The 25,417-nt window shown below is 53.1% G+C and overlaps 2 protein-coding genes across 7 annotated transcripts in view; one reads left to right on the forward strand and one right to left on the reverse strand.

Moving 5' to 3' along the window:
- Positions 1-23: 23 nt before the first annotated feature.
- On the reverse strand, positions 24-7,729 carry PAFAH1B2 (platelet activating factor acetylhydrolase 1b catalytic subunit 2). 2 transcript variants are annotated; one of them, XM_088066944.1, is made up of 6 exons: positions 7,711-7,729; positions 5,255-5,342; positions 4,884-4,973; positions 3,973-4,089; positions 3,608-3,730; positions 24-3,046 (listed from the first exon to the last, which is right to left on the reverse strand). In XM_088066944.1, exons 2-6 carry the CDS (start codon positions 5,333-5,335, stop codon positions 2,768-2,770), a joined length of 690 nt encoding a protein of 229 aa, XP_087923070.1. In that variant the 5' UTR covers positions 5,336-5,342; positions 7,711-7,729; the 3' UTR covers positions 24-2,767. The 2 variants fall into 2 exon arrangements, with proteins under 2 accessions (XP_087923070.1, XP_014115326.1); XM_014259851.2 differs by lacking the exon at positions 7,711-7,729 and adding an exon at positions 6,370-6,481.
- Positions 7,296-25,417, forward strand: part of SIK3 (SIK family kinase 3) — a 68,091-nt gene continuing 49,969 nt past the window's right edge. For 3 of the 5 annotated variants that reach the window (XM_014259853.2, XM_088066942.1, XM_088066943.1), the window contains exon 1: positions 7,296-7,452. The gene's annotated coding sequence lies outside the window, so the exon portion shown is untranslated. The remainder of the gene's footprint in view (positions 7,453-25,417) is intronic. The other 2 variants (XM_088066941.1, XM_014259854.2) reach the window with 1 other exon arrangement.

Below are 25,417 nucleotides of genomic sequence, written 5' to 3' on the forward strand. Positions count from 1 at the left end.
ACACACACACAGGCTGCGACACGGTGGGTGAAACATTGACATTTATATCGAAATATGCACTAACAGTGACTTCTACCAGCCGATGCATTTTTGCCAAAGCAGAATCACAATGGTTGTGTCCCGGGGAAGGCTCGGGGCAGTGAGGGGAGGTGCGGGGGCCTCCCCGCTCCTGCCTCACCCTCCCCCGGCACCTCACAAGACTCTGTCATTTCACATCTTTTGTTTGTTTTCCTCTCTGCTGCATAAACACAAAACTCGACACGCTCACTCAGAGGAGGCCACAGCTCCAGCCCAGCCCCGTCCCGAGGGACATCCAGAGCCGGAATTGAAGTTTTCTCACAGGAGGCACTCGGATTTCAGCACTGGGTGAGCAGGAGGCAGAACCTCTCTTGCCCACGATACCTCTCAGGTGAGCAGGGCAGTTTCCTGCCAGGCAGCAACAAGCAGAGCCGAGAGCACTGAACCAGCACAGAGAGTGGCACCTCAGCAAGCCAAGCCTAAGCAGAGCCAGCAGAGCCTCCCCGGTGACGCCGGAGCCTGCCAAATTCCCCGGGCCACTCGGCACCCTGCCCACGGGGCTGGCTCACAGAGCGAAGCCGGAGCTTTACTGCAGAGCACATTCCTGGTTAGCGTCTCTTCAGCCAAATGCAGCAGCAGCAGCAGGGAGGGAAGGAAGCAGGGATGCAGAGATTAAACTAGCACACGGCCTTTTCTCGCAAGCCTGGAGATGGAAAGCTGTCAGGGAGCAAAAATGGGTTTTATCCCAGCTCCCTCAGGGGGCTAGAGATGGGATAAAGCCCTTCCCCAGGAACTTTCCACTGCACTGTACTTTTAAGATTTGATTTTCCACTTGCCCTTCCCCAATATTTCCAGCCAGAAGCCTATGGGAAGCGTGAGCAGTGTTCCCTGAAAGCCTGCCCTGCAAGGCCATGGAGCTCCAGGGAGCAGCACCCCTGGTCTGGATCATGGGGGTAGGATGTGATCCCTTCTCTCCCATGGCACTCTGCAACTCCCTGCATCTGATCCTGGCCAGGGGAACGCTTCACCTTTCCTTCATCTGTGTGTAGATCACATATACTGGAAACAAAAACACACACTATGCATGCAATCCAGGCAGGAATCCTGCTATGATCAAATCTACAGGAGGAGGGGGATGAGGTGGGACGTTAGGGGATTCCTCAACGCTAGGTCAGAGTTACACACCAGCCCTTGGCTACAGCAAAGGGCAGACAGACTATGTACAGTACCTATGGCCTTCAGCAAAGCCACCTGACACCTGAACACCCCTCCCTTGGAGCACGGAGTGAAGCTCTCTGTTCCTCCCAGGTTTACCTGCCTGGAATCCTGCGGGAAGCAAAAACCCAGCGTGGAATCACTGAGCTCCAGCTCCAGCAGGTAAGGCAGGGAGGAACAGACTTGGTTTAAAATAGGTTATTTTCAAGTTATCAATTCATCTAGGGCTCTGCCTCTCAGGTCCAAACCATTTATTTCTGGAAGAGAAGTTCTCAGTTTTAAATGAAAACTTGTTTCACTACAACCAGCCCTCTGAACTACAAACCAAACCAAAACCCCACTGAGCCACAGCCCTTTAGGAGGGCACCTGCCCCTCTGGCTCCCTTGCTAGAGGTGAGGAGCAGTGTCCAGGGCAGAAGAATCTACTTTTTACTCTAAGAGGCTGTAGTTGCTCAAATAAAATGTTTATACAAGTAAACCAGTAGTGATAAGGAAATATACACCTCGAAATCTGTAAAGCTTCAGAGTGATTTAGGCCTTGCAGCCAGGGGCTCTTCATGTGGGTTTGCTTTAGAAAAAAAAGGATGTAACAGTCATATGTAATAAAAAAAATAGAAAAAAAAACTGCAAAGAGCCCGGGCACCTCAGAGGCATGTCTGTCACTTCCAGAGGAGAGAGGAAGTGACTGCAAATTACTGGATCATTAAAATCCTACACTGAGCAACTGCTAAAAGCCAGCAACATCACGGGCAGCAGGAGCAGGGGCCAGCAGCAGCACCCAAATGGGAGCATTCCCAGGACAGCTGTGTGGGAGGAAGGGAAGTGCCCCTGGGAGAGCTGCGTGGGAGGGAAGGTGCCCCTGCTAGCAGGACTGGGGAAACGAGCACGAGACAAGCACTGGGGAGTGTTACACGAGTTCAGGTAACTGTTTGCTTCTTTAAATTTCTGAATTCCAGTTTCGACCTGCTTCAGAAAGGAGTGAGAAAGCAACACGTGTCATTTAACCCCCCCTGGGTAAAACAAACAAACAACAAACAAACAAAAAAAAACCCCAAACAAAAAACCCAAAACCGCCTAAAAGGTGGAACCGAGTTTGGAAAAATGCATCTGTTCTGGCTTTTGCAAGTGGAATGTGATTCTTGTTCCCAGGCAAATACACAGAGCACGATGGCTGCAGCCAGGAACGGTGAGCCAGGAGCGGGCTGTCAGACAGGCTACAAGGGGTCTAGGACAACCACAGGGCAACAAGACATGAGAGGGGCACAGAGTGACAGTCCTGTTCTCGTTTTAAATGAGGAATGGTTTAAAAGTAAAACTCTTCTTCAGCTAATTTCCTCCTGCAATAAAACCAACCCAGCCGGCCCTCGTATGTACAAGACCAGTTAAACGTGAGCCTTCCCCCTCAAAACACTAGGTACGGACATCCGGTATCATTCTACAATGGAAAGTGCTTTAAGAAAGAAGGATTCTGTAGTGCCAGTGACAGAACTGATCTGATGGGCTGGATGATGCTCTCCACGCTGACAGCAGCGACTCAGGCCAGGGCAGCTCGTTTCTCCTCGGGGGTCTCCTCCAGCAGCTGCATGATCAGTTCGTGGAGGGGCTTGCAGACCTTGGCGTAGCCCCCGCCCGTCAGGTGCAGGAAGTCGAACATGTCGTGGTAGGAGATGGTGCCATCCGAGTGCACGAAGCCCACGTCCACGTCCAGCAGCTGCACGTTGGGCAGTTTGGGGAGCGAGGCTTTCAGCAGATGGTTCACCTTGGCGTTCTTCTGCCGCAGCGGGTTTGGCTTCTCTCCACGAGGTAGCAGGCCCTGGCAGGAGAGGGAGCAGAAAAGAGCCTTGTGTGACTCTGATGGCATCAGGAGCCCTGCTTTCCCTTCCAATTCAGGCTGCCTGTCAAGATTTAGGATGTCTGTGACAAGAGGAACTATCCCTTGAATCAGAATTTGTCCATTCAGGCCTAATGTGAAATGCAAGTGAAGGAGCCAGATGAGCTACAAGCACTGACTGGCACAGAAATTGCTTTCTTTTGTTTTTCAAATGCATCAGCTTGTGCTCTTTCCATACGCTTTCAGCTCCTCAGCAAGACAGGCAGCAGCTTCCTTAGGACAAGGAAGCCAGCTAGGATTCCCAATGCCAGCTGGAATTTGAACACCTATTTTCCCCTCACAGGACTTCCTCAGCAACATTAGTAAGTGGGATAGTCACTGGAGTGAGTCCACCCAGCTCTGGAAGGGCTAAAGGAGGGCTCCTGCAGAGCCAAGCCAGCGAGGGGAGGCACAAAGCAGAGGGCAGATGAAGGGACAGCCCTCCCAGCACCGCCCAGTGACTCCCAGTAAGGCAGAGGCACAGCCCAGGGAGCAGGGACGTACCAGCACAATCACTTTGGCCTGTGGCTGCTGGGTGTTTATCAGGCGCACGATGGCCTCGATTCCCCCTGCGACTTCTTCTGCTGTGTTTTCATGGTTATTTGTTCCAACCCAAACAACAATGACCTGCAAGGAGAGAAAAATGTTTGCAGCTTCTCCAGAGAGAGTGGCAACAGGGCTGATGACCCTGAAATCCCTTCATAAACATCATCTGTGGCCAGAGAGCTGCAGGGAGAGTCGGGCTTAAGAGTTCAGCCCCAGGGCTGGCACTGCCCACTGCCCTCAGGGAAGGCACTTGTGCCAGGCCTGCAGCTGCAGGTGACCTTCACTGCCCACCTGGATACCCTCACTAACCCTGCAGTTCATACCTTGGGTTTAATGTTCTCCAGTTCACCGTTCTTCAGTCTCCATAGAACGTGTCCCGTGGTGTCTCCACCAATCCCAAAATTCAGTGCATGGAGCGGTGAGAAGAGCTCTCGCCATATCTGCAAGGAGAAACCCATGTGCTGCTTCAGAGCAGCACCCTGGCTGTGCAGCAGAGACACCACACCATGTCCTCAAGGTCACTGAGAGCAGCCAGGTGCCCTCCTCTGAAAACTCGCTCCACAAAGGGCATTTACACAAGGCCTGAGGTTTTATTTGGAGTCAGAAGAGATGGAGCTGCTGAGGTTCAAGCTCTCAGACCTGGCACAAAGGAAGGAAAGATCTCTGGAGCAGTGATTTGCTGAACTCATCAGAGCCCCAGAGTGCTGATCTGTTGCAGACCATGGTGTCCCTAAGCACAGGGCCTTTGAAGAAGTAATCTGTGACCTGATTAAATCCTTCTCGTCCCTAGGTAACAAAACTAGAACAAAGGGAAGCAGCTCTTGCAGAACACAGCTGCTCAGCTGCCACCACAGCAGAAGAGAACTCTTCTTTCCCTCAATAATTTTAGGGAAGAACCAGTGGACCAATGCCTCTGGCACCCTGAATTCTACAGGGCTAACTGTGCTCTGGCCATGCCACAGGGAATTCAACGGCCCTCAGGAGGCTGGAATCCGAAACGTGAGCCAAAATGCAGGCCCCTGTTCGGGCCTCAGAGAGGGAGGCAAAAGCAGCCAGGTAAAGCAGTGTCCAGGCACTGGGGAGTTCAGGAAGCAGGGCAGGAACGCCCCAGGAGATGGCAGGAAAAACGGGAACAGTGGAAATCATCAGTGTTACACGTGACCAGCCACTACTGGGTTAGAGAGAGAGATGCTCCAATTGCTCTAATCCATCCCTCCCTCCCCGTTATCCCTACCTCATACTGCTGGAGCAACTGCACCATGGAGTCCCCCACGAAGAGCACGTCGGGCTCCTTGTCTTTGCAGTCCAGGACAAACCGATTGTGCTGTCAGAGAGAGCAGCAAGGTGAGCTCCAGGTGACAACTGCTCCTGGGCATCCATCCCTGCTGCAGGACAGGGACAGCTGCCCAACCTGTTTCCCCTGCTGCCATGGCCTCCAGCACCCCTGCCTGCATTAACCCCTGAGCTGCTCCCAACCCCACAACCCCATGAGGATCCCTCCTCAGCTGCCAGCTCCAGGCTGTTGTGACCTCAGGTTCCCAAGTGTGGCCTGGGCAGCACTGGCCCAAATCCCCCCAGTAACAAGGATCCACCTGCCAGCCTTACCTGTGACATCCACCTGTCATCTCCCTGAATGTCCTCGGCGGCGTGTGGGACCGCTGCCGGGTTGGAGTCCCCCATGCCCATCCTGTTCCTGTGGAAAGAACAGTTCACACCCGCGGCTTCCAGCAGCTCCCACAGCAGCAGGGCTGGGCAAGGGCTGCTGGAATCCACTGCACCGCAGCTCCTGCCTGTTCCTGGCTGAGAACAACACCACGGCTGTTGCTCCATGCCGGAGTGACTCTGCAGCAGGCACTCCCCTGGGGCCAGGCACCGACGGACATCCCGGCATGGAGAACCAAGCACAGCTCCAGGGATGCTCTGCAGCCCCACACCTGAGCCACACGGGGCTTTAATAACTCAGCAACAAGCACTGAGATTCCGAGGATAAGTCCCTCTTAGCGCCCAGAGATCCAGCTTACAGCTGCTGAGCTCCACGGTCCAGGTGGATAATCTGGCTTCGGGAGCAGCGCATCGTGGTGGGATTGATCCCAGAACCGTTACAAATTGGGAGGGATCTGGAGATCATCCAGTCCAAGCCCCTTGCCAAGGCGGGGTCCCCTGGAGCAAGTGACACAGGAATGCATCCAGGTGGGTCTGGAGTGTGTCCAGAGAGGGAGATCCCACCATCTCCCTGGGCAGCTGTTCCGGTGCTCTGACACCCTTCCTGGAAAGAGGAGGGTTCCCCACGGTGAAGCGGAATTTTTATTTTAGTGTATGGCCACGGCTCCTTGTCCTGCTGCTGAGCATCACTAAAAACAGTCTGGAACCGTCCTCTGACACTCCCTGGAGATATTTGAATGGATCGATAGGATTCCTTTCTCCAGACTGACCAGGCCCAAGCTCCCAGCTCTCTCCATCAGAAAGATGCTCCAGCCCTTCATCATCTTTGCAGATCCCGAGGGATCTACAGCGGGAAGAGCAGCGGGATGATGCTTCCCGCGGCCGCCGCCTGCAGCCTGGTGGGCGCACACCGCACCCGGAGCCCATCGCGGCGGGCTGGGCTGAGCAGGGCGGCTTCCCCCCGCGCCCCCCTCCCCTTCTTCCTCCCGCTGCCCCCGCGCTCCGCGCCGGCGTCCCCGGGCTGGCGCGGCCCGGCCCCGCGGTCCCCCCGCACTCACGGCTGCGGCTCCTTCCCCCGCGACTCCATGGCGGGCGCGTCCCCTCCGCTCGGCCCCGCGCCTGCGCCGCTTCCGCTTCCGCTTCCCCGCGCGCGCCCCGGCCGCCGCTTCCGCCCCGCGCCCGCGGAAGTCCCGTCTCCCGCCGTGACGTCACTGCACATCTCCCGTGACGTCATGCTGCCCCGAGTGGAAGCGCGCGCCGGGTGGGGGGTGATGTCACGAGGAATCCTTTTCGTGTTTATCGTTGGTTTCACCCTAAAACCACAGCGCCTCCCGCCCCTCGCCATGATGTCATTCTACCACCCCGACGTCATTCTGCCCCCAAGATGAGGTGTGATCTCCATGTGCGGGGGTGTCCCCGCAAGGAGTGACGTCACAAGAACAGTTACCCATGGGTTTTGCCCCAAAACCGGATCAGCTCCCTGCCGCCGGGGAGGCCACAGATGGGGCGGTGTCACCACGACATCATTCAGCTATCCCCATTGGGGAGTGACGTCACACTCATTTCCCATACCTCACTGGTTTGTCCCCAAAACCCAACCGCCCGCCGCAGCCCTCCTCCGTGACGTCATTCTCCCGTCCCGTGACGTCATTCTCCTCCCGAGGTGAGGCGTGAACCGAGGTGTATGCGGGCGGGAGGTGGTGTTCCCGCCGGCGTGACGTCACGAATTTCCCGTTTCCCGCGGGTTTCTCCCCAAATCCGCAGCGCCTTCCTTTCCCCGCTCCGCCGCGCGGGGGCGCCCGCCGCGGTCCGCGCGCCGTGACGCGAGCGGTGACGTCAGAGCGCCTCCCCCGTCGCCATGGCAGCCGCCCGCCCCCCGGCGCCCCCCCGCGGATGAGCTCACGCGGTGCCGCAGCCCCGCGGGGGGGTTCGCTCCGCGCGACAAGATGGCGGCGGCGGCTGCGGCGGGAGGAGGCGGCGGAGCGGGGGCTCCCCCCGCGGCCCCCCGGCTCTCCCCGGCCCCGCCGCCCCCGCGGCCCCCCGGGCCCGCCCGCATCGGCTACTACGAGATCGAGCGCACCATCGGCAAGGGCAACTTCGCCGTGGTGAAGCTCGCCACGCACCTGGTGACCCGCGCCAAGGTGAGTCCCCCGCGGGGGTCGCGGCGCTGCCCCGGTTAGCGGGGAGGGAGCGGGGAGCGGCCCCGAGCCCCCCCAGCCCCGAGCGGGCGCTGCCGGGGAGCGGGGCCGCTGTCACGGGTGACACGGGTGTCCCCGCGGGTCCCGTGGCACCGGGATAACCGGGAGGTGGAGCGGGGGGATGCTCCCGTGGTACCCGGGGATGCTCCCGCCGTGCCGGGGGGGACACGGAGGGTGAGCGGGGCACAGGTCGTTTCTTACCGAAACGGTGAGAAGCGATCGTGGCCGAGTCCTCAGGGCCGTGGGAAAGCGCAGGGAATAGCGCGAGGAAGGGCCTCCCGAGGGAGCGGCGAATCCAGGTGGATCCAGGTACGGCCGCGCTCGCAGGTGAGCCCCGGACACACGGCACGGGATCCGGCTGGATCCGGGCACGGGCGAGCCCTGGAGCACGGCAGGAGATCCGCGAGGAGCGGCAGGATCGCTGCTGCACTCCCGATGGTGCCCGTGACACCGAGCTCCCGGAGAGCCTGGTGCTGCATGAGCAGAGCTCCAGCGGGCTCTTCGGGAGCTGCGGCAGGAGCGGGGCTGCCATGGGCAGGCAGCAGACAGGCCTGAACCAAAGCCCTGCGCCTGCCCTGCTCTTGGCTCCGTGCTGGCTCCTTGGAAGCGCTGCAGAGGGAGGATGGTGTTGGCTGGGCTTGTCCCTCTGTCAGTGCCTGGGCTTTTCCCTCTGCCAATTCCTGGGGCTGTCCCTCTGTCACTTTCAGGGATTGTCCCTCTGTCAATTCCTGGGGTTGTCCCTCTGTCAATTCCTGGGGTTATCCCTCTGTCAATTCCTGGGGTTGTCCCTCTGTCACTTTCAGGGATTGTCCCTCTGTCAATTCCTGGGGTTGTCCCTCTATCACTTTCAGGAGCAACATTGTTTTGAAACAGGAGGAGAAATCCACCATCACCTTGGTTTGTTGGAGCTCTGGCTTTTTGCCCGGATAATAAAGTGAAATTAATTTCAGGGGCTATTTAAACATCAGTTATGACACCTCCTGGACAGTTCTTTTCAGAGCTGGGCTGTATTTGCCTGCCCTGACAGCTATTTTGTGTCTGCAAGTGCTCAATGCCACAATTTAACCTGCACTTGAGGTGTTCCGTGCTGCTGTTCTCCCCATGATAAACCTGAACCCTGCTGAGAGAAACACGGTCATGGGTTCGGGTGCTTTGAGAGCAGGAGACTGACCCCTCTGAGTGGAGATTGCTCCTGGAAAAGGAGGGATCTAGCTCCAAGTTGCTTTCCTGTTCCTGTTTCCAGACTCCCTCCTTGGGTCAAGGTTTCTTCTCAGTGGTGCTGACTCTGAAGTTTGCGAAATACCAAAGCAGAGACCATCTTTCGTGCGGGGATAGTTGATTTTGTCCAAAGACTGGCAGAATATGTACATAAATTTTGCCTGGAAATTGTGTTCCACGTTTACAGGGCCAAGGCTGGATTTTGAACATTGGCTTTGGGTGATGGAAGGGGATACTAAGCTTGGAAAGCTTTGCTTTATAGCAGTGTACACTCATTCCTGCTGGCCTGGAGTGACCAAGGGTGGCTTGTGGGCTCCAGGAAGCTGCTTTCTGCTGGGATAGTGAGGTGCTGGGGGCTCTGGAGCAGCGGGTTTGACCTGCAGCACATTCCCTGCATGGAGGAGATCCAGTCCCTGTCCTTCTGAACTCTGGGGGCTCCCCGAGCCTGGGGAAATACCTGTGCTGGAACAACTGCCATCTGTTCGGCTGAGCTGGGATAGCTTGGAGCTGAAACTTGACCTGGAAGCTTTCTCAACTCTGAGGTCAGGTTTCCTTTCAAATCCCAGCCTCTGGAGAGGAGTGGGAGTGAATGGATTGGATTCTGCTTGCAGACCCCGAGCACTGCGGGTTCAGTACTTTTCCTTTGCTGACAGAAAGTTGCTGTTGGCTCTGGGAGAGGAGTGGGGAAGGAGAAAGGAACTGCTCGGTTCAGGCTCTGGGGCTCATGAGGTTAGAGGAGAGGTGTTGATGTAAATGCATTGGAAAGGGCAAATCCTTATGGGGAAATGATTTTGACTGGCAGCAGAAATACAAAATAATGCTACTGCGAGCTTGTCTTCATCACAGTTGCACTTTTAACACTTCGACTTAATGGAAACAACTTGGAAGTGAGTAAAACCTTGGCAAAATGATCCCATTTAGGGATCTGAAAGAATTCTTTGATCACGAAACGCAAGCGCAGCCCAGTTGCTGCCTGTGCTGGCAGCCCCTTCCTGAGGTGATCCTGCTCTCCCAGTAGTAGCTGCGTAAGAGAACCGGGCAGTTCAAATATAGCCACCAAATCCCTGCACAAACTTGACCCCATGTCACATTCTGTTAGAGAAAAGCGGGTTTGCTCGTCACAACCCTCCTTGGGAACCGCGCTCCTCCACCGTCTCAGACGGGATTCCATTGTGAGTGTCTGTGTGAGCTTGGAAATAAATGTACCCCGTGATTTGGGGCCTTTTCCGGAAGGTGAAATTAGTGATGGTGTTGGGCTGGTGTCCATTGCTGAGCCTGGAATTAGAGGTGGTCTGTGGATGAGTGTTGGATCCTGTTTTCCTTTCCGACGGACATTTACCAGGTCAAGTGGACTTTGACATGACAGCTCGAGATAGCAACCGGAGCATTTCTGGCTTGTGTCCCCTTTTTCCCTAAAAAGAGAAGTGGAGGGTGCCTGGTGTGATCTTAAAGGACTGGGATTTTCCTGGCCCTTGGAAAGTTGAGCACTGCATTTATTTAGAGAGAGGAGCAGAGCACCCGGCCCTGCTGGGCTGGCACGTTCTGCTGACACCAAACATTGCAGTTTACATAGAACTGCATTTCAGGAGCTGAATGTGGGTCAGCAGTGCTGGGGACACTGAGGAAGGGGAATGTTAATCATCCCAAAGGGCAGGAGGCCTGTATTCATAATTGTCTCTGCTGGAGCCGATGGAATAGAAGGGAACAGTCGGCAATTTCCGTATTAACCAAGGCAGCAATTTACATTCAGTCCCTGCCCATGCAAAGTTGGGCTCTTGTGCTCTGTCAGAGCTGCTCTGATGGCTGGGCAGGAGCTGGAGCCAGTGCCCTGACCAGGATGAATTGGGCACCTGGGGGATATCTTGCTGCATCCCTCCTTCTGTCCCCCTTCCTTTTTGTCTCTTCTCATCTTTTACAAGAAACCCTTGTTTCTGTGCTAAAAATCTTGAGAGTGACCTGCTGAATGAATTGTTTTCCACAGAATTTCCATTTATAAATCATCCAAGTGACTTCATTAGAATTCCAGCTCTGCTCAGGCGGTGGGGTTGTTTTTAATGCCACATTTTTTCACAAGGTCTGGTCAGGGAATGTTCATGAGTGTGCCAAGGAGCACATACCTTATGTTCCTGTACCCTTTGGATGTTGTGTTTGAGCCTTCAGGAACTGGTGGGGGTGAGGAGGACAGAGGGGGATGCTGGGCACTGCTGAGAGCTCTCTGCCGTCCTGGTTCCATCCCTTCCATCAGCTCCAGGGGACCGGAGGCACAGCTGGAGCACGGAGCAGTGCGTACCTGCCGTGGCTGCGCTGCTCTCGTGGAGTGTTTCACTGGGAGATGGGAGTCACTTCCACATCCATCTTTCTCTTGAGGTGGAATTGACAGTCCTGGGAGAACACAGCCCTTCAACCAGCACAAGCACAACTGCAGGCTAGAATTGAGCTGATTTTTTTCTAGGTTTTTAAGGAGCTAAGCCTTTTCTGGAGAATGGGAGGCAGCTCTGCCCTCATTGGGAGAGGACATTCCCTTCCCTGGGAGAACAGGCTTAGTTTCTGTGGTTTGTCTTTGGGCGAGCTGGAGTCATCAGTGGAACACATTTTTCACCAGAGTTCTTGGAGGTGGGCACTGTGGCTCTGGAAACCAGGATGAAAAGCGGGCTGGCAGACTTTGTGGAGAGTTGGGCTTTGCTCTGGGAGCGCTCAGGCTTGGTTTGGTACACTCTGGTCTCTGAGGACTTGCCTCGATTTCTCTCCTCAGATGCAAAGCGCTCTCAGCCCAGAGGGTGGAAAGGTCTTGGTGCTGCTGTGTCCTGCTCCTGCCGTGCTGTGCCGTGGTGAGGCACGTGGCTCTGGGCTGACAGAGGGCTGCTCCTGCAGCCAGCGTGCCTGTGTGATGAGCCCCTGACTCATCGGCCTCGTGTCAGATGGGATTGTTCAATACCGGCGCCGCACGTTTTGTAATGACCCACGCCTGGTCACCTTTCCTCAGTCGTTTTCTTTTGCACTGCTTGGTGGTGCTGCACCTGTCCTGCTTCTTGTTTCTCCTGGCCATAAGGAAAGCTGATGGCTGTGGATGGCTAATTCCTCAGGCAGCGTTATCCTGCTGCTCACTGGGTCTTTGTTCTCCTCGCTTGTGTGCTGCAGGAGAGTTGTATTTTAGTTCTCATTTGGTGGAGAGATTTAGCAAAAGCCTGAAAGCTGGAAATGAACTTTGGCTAAGCAGAGTTGCCACGGTAGGGATAAGAGGGAATATTTCCTAAAACCTCAGAGAGCCATTGCCTGTATCAACTGTGGGCTGAAGTACTGACATTTTATGTTTCATTACAATGTTTTTCTTGCTATAGCAAATAACATTTGATTACCAAGCTGTTAATGCCAGAGCGTGGTTGAATCGGAGGGCAGGCTGCTAACAGGTAGAAACAGGAGAGGCAGCTGTCAGTGGGCAGGGTGAGCTAGGGGTCCTGTGGCATGTCCTGAGCCTTTCTGGGCAGGGAGAATATTCTAAGAGAGCCAGGATAATTAATACCTGCTTCTCAGCTGTGTGCCTCTTAGCTTATTTCAGGGGTGAGGTGAGTAGAACTTCTATACCTCTTCAACCTGGCTGCTTCCCACCTCCTGTCTGGAGTCCCTTTCTCCGAATATTTGCTGTAGCAGAGCTTTGGGGCAATCAACACCTGATGAATGAGGTGGTGGCACCTTTGGGCAGGTACAGAGGCTGCCCCTGAGAGGAAAAGCCACTGACAGGAGGAGGAAGGGCTGTGACAGACAGGGATGGGTGTCTCTTTTCCGGGAGGGTCTCACAGAGGTTTGGTGAATGCTGCAGGGGACTAATGAGGGTTTCTAGAAGCTGTCTCCTCATTTGTGTTTGAGGGAGGAATTACGTGAGAGGGAAATAAGGAAATGGCACTGTGTTGCTGGGAGACTGGGCTCCTTGGGTATTAGACATTTTCATGGAGAAGCAGCTGTAAGCTCCTTTTTCCCACGTCCTGTCTCTGGGTCCTGTATCAGCCCTGTGCAGTGGCTGAACAGGGCACTGCCCTTCTTGTCCTCCCCAAGACGATTGCATAACAACTCTGTGCTTTTACCCATGAAAGTAACGCTTTGGGAAGTTGCTCCTGCATTGCCAGCAGAGTAGAATTCACAGTTTGTGGTGGAAGTTCTCCCTGGCTGAAAAGATTCTCATGAGAGTTGTGACTTCCCTGTGTGACCATGGTCTCGTGCATCAGAAAGATGTTGCATTTAGCTGAACCTGCATGAGCAAAGGTTGAACTGGCTTGGAGCTTGCACAGGTTTAAGGAGAGCAATTTGGAGATTCTCTAGTTAAGCCATTGTATTCATTTAATGCATTCAGGGCCTTTCTGCTGATCCCAGGCCAGGGGTTTAATATGCTGTGTTAACACTTAAATGAAGAAACCACTGAAGGCTGATTCATTGTTAGTCATTATGTGTCTTTTTCTAGTAATTCTGACCCCAAGTCTCTCTAGTTGAGGCTAAACCTCGCCCTCTCTGCTAAATGGCCATCAAAAGGGTTCCATGAAAAGGGAATTATGTGGCTTCAGCCAAGTTTCAAAGTAGTCGAATCATGCTATCCCACACAAACAAACTCCCACAGCCAGTGGAACTGACACGTTGAGCTCAAAAATAGCCCAGCGTGTGTGGGGGGAGCCGAGCTGAGCTCTGCTCTGCACATCAGAGGATGGGCAGGAGATCCTGGGACAGCACAGCAGCAGAACTGGATCTCACTGGAGCCTGGTGGACCTGGCTGTGTGTGATCTTGAAGCATTGGTCCCCTCAGAGCATGTGGTCTGATCCCAGAGAAATGTTGCTGATGCTTCTGGTTTATTCTGCATCCAGTGTTGAGGACAATTTCCTGCTGGGGCAGCTGCAGCTTGGAAGAACTGTAGGAAGGAGCTGGTCCTTGTGCAGTGCAGGTGTGGGAGTGACTCCAGCATCCCTCTGTGCAAGATGTGGAACATCTTGAGGTGGGGAGATGGGCTTAGACCAGCGCTTTGTGGCTATAGCTCGGTGGCAAGAGTGCAGATGCTCTTCTTGGAAGTGCTTTGGCCATGGAAGGTTTGAAATGAAGGTGTAAATGTGAGTATTGTCTCGTGCCCCTCAGCTGCAGCATGTGCAGGAGTGGCTGCCTGCCTGTGCAGCTGGGTTTGTGACGGCTGTCAGAGGCGAATGCAGCACTGGGAAACCTCCCCGTGGGATTTGGGAGCTGCGGTTCCTGAGAACCTGTCTGAAGGAGCGGGTGAGCGAGGTGGGGACGCAGATGCTGAAAGCAGACGTGCTCTGGCACGGTGCAGGGCGCAGCAGCCGTGCTTTGCCTGGCCTGGGATGGCAGCGCTGGGGTTGGCGCGTCCGGAGGGTGACTGAGCACTGCCCGCAGCAGGTCAGCTGAGCCACGGAGAGACACCGGCCGTGAATTCCCAGGGACTGGAGTGGGAGCTCACCAGCTTCCCAAACGCTGCCTTGGCTGCCTGACTGGGGCCTGCTGCAGGAGTGACCTGGTGTGCTGAGCTACCGCCGTGGTTTGCAGCTGGCTGGAGGGGCTGGCCTGAGCGCTGCTCTTGTGCAATGCAGGAGATGGCTGCTCCCGACAGCCCAGCTGGGTGTTGCCACTGGAGTTCGGGATCTCCTCCACGTTTGCCACTCTCCTGTATGGCTTGGCTCTGCCTTCAGCTCCTTAAAGCGTCGGCTGCAGTTATAGGACATTAATTATAGTCCATTTGGAAGATGGTTTAGAAGAAAAGGAGTCTGTGGGGTATCAGCGTGCGACTGCGGGCCCGGAGCTGGAGGCCAGCGTGGTTTGACAGGGAGCCAGGCCCAGGACGACTGTCAGAGCTCCATTAGCTGAGCACACGCCTCGGCACTACTGGGAATACAGAGAATGCGGGGCCGCGGCAGCAGATTAAAGTGTTTCAATTAAAGTCTGGATTTGGAGGCTGTGTGCGTCTGCTGCCTTTCAGCAAGCAGATGGATGTTTCTTGTCTCCTTCCAACAACTTTTAAAATGTGGTTGGTCCTGTTGGAAGGAGTTCTGAATGAGAGGGACGCAGCGAGGTGTTTTTAAGGCTGGGAAAGTGTGCGTGGATTTCTGCAGCAGAAGGGAAGACACATTTTTTCCAGGTTTTTCCTTACCTACACAAGTCAGTCTCAGCTTGTCCTGGCCCTTCGGCTGTCTTGGGCTTTCAGCTGTGCCTTTTCCTGCGTAACCTCTGTCCTGTGCAGAGAGTATTAACTGCAGGAATACCATTGGAATGTGTATGGAGGATAGCAGGGATGGGTGTGTGACAGACACATGGCCATCGCAATGTGGACACAAGGGGAATTCTTAAGACTGGGATCTGCTGTCATGTAACCTGGAGTGTCTCTGAGTTTTTTGGCTCATCAGGTACTTCAGGTGTGTTTCTGGCCCCTCTCAAGGGACAGTATCTTTGGAGCCCAGAGGCTTCTTGCTGTTGGGTGAAGGCAGCTGCATTGAAGCCGATGCCTAAAAACTAATTGTGGCATTTCACAACATGAGGTGTTCCTAATGGAAGGAGTACGTTTATGAGCCGTGTGTCATTGTGTGTGAAGTGTGATCAGATAACACGCTGAATTGCAGCACTGAGCCTAGCTGGAGCTGGTTCCTGTGTGTGGAATGGAAGGATACAGGCTGTTCAGGTGTCGTGCTGCTCCTGCAGGCTCGCAGCAGTCTGGAGCGGTGCTGATGCTCAGGGTACCCTTGCCAGGTAGGCAGAGCCAGTTAGATTCTGCAATACAGTCTTCAGTGACAGTGAAGAAATTAGGGGAAAAAATGCCTCTTGTCACATGTATGTCTAAATTCTTAAAGATGTTTGTGCCCCTTTCAGCTGAAATAATTAGTGCTACAGGAAAGGGTTTGCTTTTGTCAGTCACTGTGACAGTGTGATCTCTGCGTGCCCTAAATTTTCAGTTAAGCTCACAGCACTGGCAGCAACCAAAGATGAAAAGTATTAGTCTTGGTACTTAGTCCTTCCTCTCTGGATGTGCTTGTAGGAAATCCTTGGGCTGTAATCTTGCAAGTGGCTCTGTCAAGGTTATCAGCCTGGCTGGAGTGCCGCTGACAGACGGGCTCCGGGCAGCCTGCACCGCTCTTCCCGGCTCCCACCGAGCCTCCGCTGCTGCCGGGAATTGTCCCCTGCCTTGGACAGAGAAAGGATCGTGTGCTGGATGATTGATGGCAGGTTTCTCGTTCCCAGGTGGCCGGCAGACAATGGTGCTCTTTTGCGGGAAGCTCCTGCTGGAGCCCGTGTCCTCTGCAGCCCGAGGCTGCAGCAGCTGGGGCTGCTTTCAGCAGTTTTGGAGGTCGGAGGACTCCCCCAGCAAACTGATTATGATACAGCTTAGCTCATGCTCTATTTCTTTGCACATGTAGATGTGCCATTAATGAAATGGAGCTGCTCCCCAGCAGCCATGGAGGAGCATGTTCTCAGCTCTACAAAGCCCATCTATGCTCTCCCATCTCTCTGGCACAGTGAGGGGGTTGTCAGCTGTACAGCAACTGTTTGTTTTCAAGCACAATCTCATTGGAAACCAATAAAAATCATTCTGATTCATTCTCTGTACAAGGATTTAAATACTTGGCTTCCACAGAGGCTGTTTTTCCCCTGAGCTGCTCTGGGAAGTGTAAGATTAAAAAAATATCCAAAGACTTTTCCTTTCTGCTGGTTAATTCAGCTGGTTTATGTTAGGAACAAAGTGCAGAATTGGTGGAGAAGGAAATCACGGTTGCTCCCTCCCCCTTGCAGCAGCGTGGGTGTAAGTGTGCCCACTGCCCTGGCAGAGCTGAGGTACACGGGGAAACCTGTGCTTAGTCAGAACAAAATATTCATGTGTTTTTCATCCAAGCTGAGACTCCCATTACACAGTAAAATGACAAGTGAAGGCTGACTATAGGTATTTTCCCACTCAGTGGGTGCTTGTGCAGTTTCTGAGTCATCAGCTGACAGTGTGGGCCTTAGTCTCTGCTTTTCCTCATGTGTGTGTGCTGCTGGTCCCAGTTTGGTTCCACAGACACAACTGGATCCTTGTTTTCACTTACCATTGACACAGTTGGGAATGAACTCAGTCCCTTCATGCGAACCCAGAGGAAAATGTGGTGGTTTGGTGACTGCAGTCTGGGATTTGAAATGCACCACCTTCTTTTAAGGTAAGGTGGGATACAGCCTCTAATTATGAGGTCACTGAATTGTCTAATTCCTTTTTGAGTGATGGTCAAATCCCTTGATCTTTTTGTAGGGCTTAAAGGCAGAGGGGTTTATGGTATTTAGGAGGTGTTACTAAAGTTGCCTGGAACAGCGCTGTTGGCAGTGACCAGCACGTGGTTGGATCTGCTCCCTGTTTCTGGGGGTGTCGGGGTTCCTTGTTGCTGTGCCATGGCAGTGAGGTGCAGAGCAGCAGTCGCTCTAGTGCAGCAGGAAATTAGTGGGAAAACTAAACGTGTCAGAGCTTTCACCATGGCAACAAAGCCCGGCTGGCTCACAGCACAGCAAGACAAAAGCGGGTCAGGTCTGCACACAAGGTGGGAGCCTTCTCCAGGCTGAGTGTCTCCAGAGCTGCCCCTTTTCCTGGGGAAAGGGCTGGTAAGGTGACCAACGTCAGGATTTGGAGTTGGGGATTAGAAGTGTGCTCTACTGATCTCATTCTTATGTCAGCAAAGCACCTGACTTGGGAAGTGCCCGCAGCCCCAAGGCTGCAGGAGCTGAAGGAGCATTTGGACAACGCTCTCAGGCATATTGGGGGATTCCTGGGGCTGTCCTGTGCAGGGCTAGGAGTTGGGGTCCCTTCTGACTCAGGATACTCTATGATTCTGTGCTTTTTGCAGTGGATGGGAATGTTTTCTAAATGCCATACAGTCACTCAGATTGTTTCCCTTTCCTGGAACTGTTTGTAAATAATAGAGGTTGTAAGTCTGCCTTGTGTGACATGCCCAGACATAGTTGCTTAATTCCTCGTCTCTTTCTCTTGGATTGGTGAGCAGCCCAGAGGCTGCACGAGCACTAAGTCACGTTCTGATGGCACACCATCAGTTTGCTTATCTGTCTTCTCATCCGTGCGTTCCAGCGTTTTCAGCTCTTTGGTGAGGTCAGCACAGAAAGGGTTGAGAGCACCGACATTGCCAGTGACAGTGGAAGGGCTGTCTGTGCTCTGTCCCCCTGACAGTGTCTCTCAGTGTGGGTTTGCCATCCCCAGCCAGGCTCAGCAGCAAGGAATGATGCTCCTGCCATGCTGCTGCTCAGGAGTTGTTTTCCTCATAATTGAGCGGGATATTAAAAGGTTTATGGTTTACAGTTACAGGCGTTGCTCCGGCCGGAGGAACGTCGAAATCGATACGGCAATTACTGCCCGGCTCGTCACGGGTTGTGACTCTCACATGCTTGGGGAGACAAAAGTGGAAGTGGCTGGAGGAGTGCCACCAGCGGGGTGGCCACAGGCTCGCCTCCAAGCCAGGGCTGGGGTGCTGGGCAGCATTCCTGAGATGGGGACAGGGTGCTGGGCAGACACCCAGCACCTGCCTGCCCCGAGTCCCTTGGAGGCACACAAGGAGCTCACAATTGGACTGTCAGTTTTGCAGAGCACAAATATTAAAAAGAAATAAAAAAACAACTTCAGAAGTACTCTAAGAGCGAGAGTATTTGATACAATTTTCTTGTTCTTGTCATCTTCTCTTTGGATTTGTCATCCAGGCTGGGAGCACAACTAGAAGAGGGCGATGGCAGCAGTGACCAGGCCTGGGTGGCCCTGGTCGGGAAGCGCCGCTTCCTGCCGGATTTGCATCCCAAGCCCTAAGTCAGCACTTCGGGGCCGTGTGTGGTAGGGTGCCCTGGCTTGTTGGAGTGAGTCATCATTCAAATAGTCACCAGAGCAAACGTGCTTGTCCAAACAAGAGCAGCTCTGCTCCGTCTGAGGTGAGCAGCAGAATGCTTCTTGTTTTCCCACCTGCAGGTCTCCAAAGTCCCAAACCTTGCGCAGTGCCGTGTGGTAGCACCGCCTTCCCCGCTGCCTGGAACAAAGCTTGCTTCCTGTGCTCCCAGGTCAGATCCTATCGCCTCGCAGGGAGCCGTGCTTTGGGCCTGGCAGATGTTTTCCTCGCCGGGTCCCAGAACAAAGAATGCTCTGCACAGTCTGCCGTGGTGCCTCCTGCCCATCACTGGTGCAAACCTCAGCCGTGCATCCGAGTGTCGGGACTCAGTGCTGGGATGGATGCTCTAGTGGTTTTGTTAGAATAGGAATATCAACTCCCAGTTAAAATGGTGATTAAGATAGCTTTTTGGTTTTTCCTAGGCTTTTTTTTTTCTTATATGTGTTTGAAGATCTCGAACGGCAATTCCAGTCCTCTGTTTGCTTCGATCCTTTGGTTTCAGGAGAGGCTGTGAGCGGCTCTGCAGGAATGGCGTGTGTCACAGGAGCTTTGTTTGAGTTCTCAGAGCCCTGTGCTCCTAATTCAGGGCTGGACTAAGAAATGTTTATGATGTGTGACTTGAGTGAGTCACCTGGAGTTGGAGGCAGCTGTCAGCCACAGCAACCTGCACAGCCCAGCCCATGTGCACTACAGCTGGCTGTGGTTATCCTGAGCTGGGCACCTCGGCAGGCTCCTTCTGCCTCACACAAACCATTAAAGCCGTGTGAGAAAAGCACTGTCACCTCAGCTGTGTTCTGCCTCCTGCCCTGCTCCTACCTTGTCATCTTTGGAGGGATTCCTCCCCCAGATGCCCTCCCAAAGGCCAGGAAGAGAGCTGTGCCCTACAGAAAGGTGCAGATCAGCTCCTGCTGGCATGGTCCTGCTGCTCTGGCCCTGGCAGCATCCATTTCGGGTGACAACACTGAGCTCCCAGTGTGGGAATCCTTCTGTGGAGTTCATTTTCCTCATTGTTGGCAAATTGTGAGCCAAATGTGTACACAGTTTAGAGCAACAACTTCCTATTGACAGTGCTTTCAGAGGAGCTGTTGTTTATAACGTGAGGAATTTCCAGCTTTGTTTTTCTCTCTCTCTCCAGTGCAGAGTAAACTCTTGGAATTAAATGTTTCATTTTTTGACGGCTTGATAATAGTTGGATTCTGCTGCTGTTGGTGAAACCCAGAGGCTGAGGGGAAGGCTGAGCTCTGTATTTTGGATGTTTCTAGATCTATATGCAGTGGAAGTCCTCAGCAGATGGATGGGATCTGGGTAACAAAAGGTGTGTCGATGGGAAACACAGATGTCCAGCTGAGCACTGCACCTCGGCTCTGTGTGGTATCAGTAGAAAGGTCTGGACACAGGCTCTGTCTGTGTTCTAGCCGGAAGAGAAATGGGAGCAAGAGGAAGAAAAGCAGGAGAACAGGTGTATCCCTGCAGTTTGGTCTGTGTGTGTTCAGCACCGAGGGCCTGAGCATGTGCTGCAGTGCTGTCCCATGTGCTCAGACTCACTGCTCAGCTTCTTAATCCAGGTACTGCAAGGGCATTGCCAAAAGCTTTGAGGGAAATGAAGGAGTTGGGATCCATTTAGCTCCTATCAAGCTCATGTGTACAAAGTACCTTTTCCTGCCATTGCCCAGCCAGTTCCATCTGGGTGAGCGGGGCGAGTTCCTCTCTCTGCACAGTTGGGCTTCACGCCAGGGTGTTCCATCTCACACACACGTATGAGAATGTTGTAAAAACATAAATCCCTAAGCCTCTCCTGGTGATATTACTGTCATTACTCTGCTAGGAGTTTTCAGAAGTTAGGGTTTAAGTGGTTCCTTGATTTCTGTCCTCTCCTATGTCTCAAACCACCCCTGGAATTAGTGCCAAGCGCAGTGGTTGGAAGTCAGGTTGAGTGACGCCTTCGGCAACCAGCTCAAGATCAGCAGGAGGAGATACAAGATACTCGGGTGCTGTTCGAGCTGATAGTGCCAGAGAAATATTTAGCACATAGGTGACACTTCTAATCTTTAAAGCACTTCATAAACATTGGCTAATCCCACAGTGCAGTCTTGGTTGGCAACCTATCTGTCTTCCTGGAGAGAACAAACGGCTGGAGGACTCTGGGAAGCTGCAGTGCAAGGCTGTGATAGAGCTTGAATTTCAATTGCATTTTTTAAAGTATAATTCAGGCTACAGGATCCGCTGCTTGTGTGACCTGAAGCCCATGAACTGCCTGCACTTCACTCGTACCTGGAGTAGGGATTCCCTGTCCTCCTTCACGGGACACTGGACTGAGCTGTGCAGCCAGGCAAGGGAGGATGAGGAGAGGCTTCAGTTCCCCTGATCCCTTCAGCACACCCTGGGGCTTGGCCAGGCAGGTGCAGGAGGTGCTGTGTGAGTACCAGCTGTACAGGAGAGTCATGAGCAGTCAGGGTGGGAGTCCTGAAAAAAATCCTGTGGCAAAATGCTGTTGTACAGCTGCGATTTGCTGTGAGGGGAAAACCTGAATGACTTCTGCTCTTCAAGAACTTGACCTTTTCCTTCAGCATCCTGTTCTCATGGGAAGGATGCTCATGGAGCAAATCCATGAGCGGGGAAGGTCAGTGCTTCTGTGGTCTTCTGCAGCCATGTCCTCCGTGGCAGATGAGCACTGTACCCTGTGGGTGAGTGAAAGGGAGCTGGGGAAGGGCACTTAGTGTGATACCAGGTGAGGCATCTCCTCGAGCCTTGGGGCAACCCTGACTCCAGTTCTGAGTGCCCAGATCCTCAAGCTACCGGTTGAGGAGAGGGAGGAGAGGCTCTGCCTCTCATGTTGAAACCGGGGCACTGTGTAGGAAGGAACGTAAGATTTGTATCATCAAAGGGCTGAAAGCAAGAGGGAACATGATTTTGTAGCCTAGTGATGAGGGAACTCCCCTGGGAGGGGATAGGGATCAGCTTCCATCTGTGCTCCAGGGACTGTTTATGTATTTTGTGTTGAGAATTGCTTGCTGGATGAAGCACATCTCGAGCAGCAGTGAGTTACTGAGGAATAACTGGCGGCTGTGCTGGGCTGCTGCCTGTGCCTCACCACCACTGGGGTTCTGCACTCACCCTGGCTCTTTTAGCCTGTTTTTAGGACAGGGACCTAACAGCTGAGTTACCAGAACTTGGAGAAATAATAGACCTCATCCCACAGCCACAGGAGTACTACCAGTCTTCTACAAGGAAACTAAAGTGTGTTTGTTTGACCTCCTTCAGACCCCTGAAGGTGTAAAGATAATGCCGTGTGTGTAACAGCTTGGACCAGAAGATGGTGGTTATCAGGAGCTACGAGGTGACGAAAACCAGTGTTGTTTAGATCTGGTGATTAAGAGCCTTCCTTTCACTTCTGATTTACTGCTTGAGTATCTAAATTGCTTAATGAGAGGGAGTAATATGGAAAACTAGCAAGGTAGGAAGCCTGGCTTCCAGTAAAGCTTAAACCACAAGGAGTTTATCAGAACCTGGTGGGGGGCAGTCCTGCTATGTATTAATAAAGAAACCAAAAGGGGTGTCTTCGCTTCACAGCTTAGAAGACAGAATATATTTTTCAATTTTTTCAGGCCTTGGTTCATAAAAGATGGTAAAAGGTAGCCAGGTGAGGTGTACAGAACTAACTGCTCGCTTGCTACCGGGAGTAGAAGCTACAAGGGCGTTGCTGCACCAAACAAGCCTGGTCCTGTAGCATTTTGTTTAGATAAAAGATACAGAGAACCCTGGGCAGTAACCTGCAGTTATTTCCAAGTGCTTGTGAGTTAATGAGCCGGTTCTGCGGGGCTGCCGGGTCAGGCAGCACAGCTGGGAAGGTGCTGGGGCAAGGAATGGTGTGACCCTGGTGCCAGGAGAGGGTCACACCATTCCCTGCCCCAGGGTTTGGGGTAAATGAGTGCTGATCTCTGCAGATTTTCTCTGCAGGATCAATAGGAATGATAGAATTCCCCGTGAGCTGGCAGTGGGTGTGGAAGTTGTTTTGATTAGCTGCATCACCCTCGTGTGTGCAGGGATGAGTGTTTTCCTCACAAACACCAGTCACCCCGTGAGGAGACTATCAGCTCGTGTGGAAGAGGAAGGGTCTGAGCTTTATATAATCTGTTGGCTCAAAGACTTTTCAGAAACAAATCTTGTGACTGAGCTAGAGGCTAATGACAGCAATATGTCTGCTGGCAGCCAGCAGTGATTCAGAATAGCTTTGGATCTATCCATATGCTCTTTTCCTTGCGTTACTTCTCAGCAGAGCTGAGTGCAGTTGAGGAGGGGTTTGAGGAGGGTGTGTGGCATGGGAGAGATTCCAGCTTTCCTCCTGTCAGGGTGAATCCACTGCCTGTCTCCCAGATTTCCAGAGGAATGGGCTGTGTGAGGGAGTCATCTGCCAGTGTGCTGTTACCTCTTACATGATAACATGTCATGGCCTTGTAAATAAACCCCTGCCTTGTGAAGAATGGGCTGTATTTAGAATTGCTGGGGTGCTTCATCTCTGTAAATTGATGTAGTTAAGCAGCCACTGCAAAAGCTCTGATCTGTGACTGGATGCTCTTTTGGAGTGCGACTTTAGGAGCTCAGAGAAGCCTGTGTGTAATGCAGGGTTCCTGCTGGTTTCAACCAAGACTTGTGAGTCCCATCATTCCATGAATGTCTTGGGATGCTGTGACAGTGGGGTAGAGCTCATGTCACCCACTCAGAGCTGCAGTGGTGAGGAGGTGGCCCTGCTGCACAAAGACTCCTTACTTTAGGGGTGGTTTAGGTCTTGCTTTCTGCTTTTTATGGCTCCGACCTGGTGGTTTTGAACTGCAGCTGATAGGTTACTGATGCTGCTCATCCTCCTTCCTGCACACCTCTGCAGGGATGTGCAGCCGAGGCAGGGATGAGTAATGCCTTTGGAAGAAGTGTTACCCTAACCTTTTGTTCTGGATGCGTACATTGAACACTCCAATCTCTACATTTTCCATTGCATTGGATGACTGTACATTCCTATCGAATGATTCATTGGATTAACATAACTTTTCTACAAAGCAAATTATCTCCTCAGACCCTCAGAGCTGAAGGGATCTTTAGCAGATGCACTGTTGGATGCTCCATGTGTGCCTTCCCCAGCCCAGTGCTGTGTACACACAGGCTGGAGTGTGAGGCTGTCCTTTCTCTCCCCCTACAAGTGCACTTGGTTCCCTCACATTCCATTTCAGTGACGTTGGAAAGCTTTTTTTCTTTCTTTTTCCCCAGAGGGACTGAGCAGAGCTGTTTACCCTCAGCTCGCCAGCTTCTCCTCAGAGAGCAGGACTGATGAACACAAGGGGGAAGGACAGGAGAGCACGGGCAGAGGCTTGCGGTGGGAGCAGCTGATCCTCACCTGCTCAGGTGCTGTGCTGCTGCTGCTCACTCTGCTGTAACAGCTGCTCTGCAGCTCTGCCTGGGCTTTCAGACTGCTTTGGCATTGAGCTGTGGGGCTGTGCTTGGGGCTCGGTAGCTGCCTGTGCCTGTTTGTGGTGCGGTGCCATCCCTGCAGCGGCTGCTGGTTCCATCCCTCGATAGCTGCTCCTTGGAGAGTTGCAGGCTGCAAAGCTGCTGCCCAGAAACGAGGCGTGTTCAGTGTGAGCAGCACATGTTCGGTGTGAGCAGCACAGCTCAGCCTCACAGCTGCCAGAATCACAGCCTGGGTGGCTGTGGTATGGCTGTGGAGATGAGTGGATCCCAGAAGGTTTGCAGGGAGATAATTCCAGGCTGTTCCTCGAGACTTGCCGATGTGGGGTTGATTTTTCTCTTGGTTGTTGTGAAAGTGCCCTCACTTGTGTGCACCTTGCCTCAGTGTCACCTGTCCTGCTCGTGAGCAGCTGTGTCCTGCTCCTCCTGCAGCACCGTGCCTGCTCCCGGGCTGCTTTCCAGGGCTGTTGATCCGGGCGCTGCTGAGCTGCAGTCCCGGACGAGTTGTTCCTGAGCAGTAAGCTGGGAATGATTTCAGCTGGGCAGTGCTGGAATGCTCTGTGCCCATGGGGAGTTGTGCACTGTGAACCATTGGGGTGTTATGTGTGCAGTGACCTCGTGTCCTGCTTTTCTGGTGACGTTCAGTTCCTTGATGTCCCCTGGCTCCGGTCACCTCTGCAGCCATTGAGCTGTTTGGCTCCACCACCCCTGTGAGCTGGCTCTGCAGCTGTATTCACCTGTGTTGGGGTGTGAAACTATTGTTTAAACACTTATCTACTCTTAATGTGACTTTTTTTTATATGTAAGCATTTCCAAGTTGTCAGTCGTGCTGGAATGATGGCCCTGTGTTTTGCAGCTCCCCGGGATACACAGGCTGTGTGATCTGAGGGTGCAGCTAATGACTTTATAGCAGCTTTTATAGTTTGACCTCGGAGCCTGCTGGTTGTGTCTGGGAATGAGCAGAGGAATGTGGTGCATAGAAGCTGTGGCTTGTAGGAAATATGTTTTTGTGGAGCCTTGCTGATGGCAGTGACTTGTTCCCCAGCAGCCTTGTGGGCTCTTTACAAGGTGATCTTATTGCTCCTGGACCATTATAGTTATCTCAGATATCACATTTATTGTCTACCACATTCTGCGACCAGGGGAAAATTCTTGGTTTTCCTCAGGCAGCTGTTGCATTTATGGAATTTTTGGTACGTGCTAGAATAGAAACTCATTTTCATTTTGTACCTGAATCATAGAAAGTCAGGCTAACACGACAGAGCTCGTTGCTGCAGAGACAAAAGTTCTCCTGCACCACACAAATCTCTGGCTGTGCTGGCTCCACTCAACTCTTCCCTCTCCTCACTAC

The sequence above is a fragment of the Pseudopodoces humilis genome, chromosome 25 (genome assembly GCF_049639895.1).
Source record: "Pseudopodoces humilis isolate 2021_Gansu_Grassland_sample_001 chromosome 25, ASM4963989v1, whole genome shotgun sequence".
In the NCBI taxonomy this organism is placed as follows: domain Eukaryota; kingdom Metazoa; phylum Chordata; class Aves; order Passeriformes; family Paridae; genus Pseudopodoces; species Pseudopodoces humilis.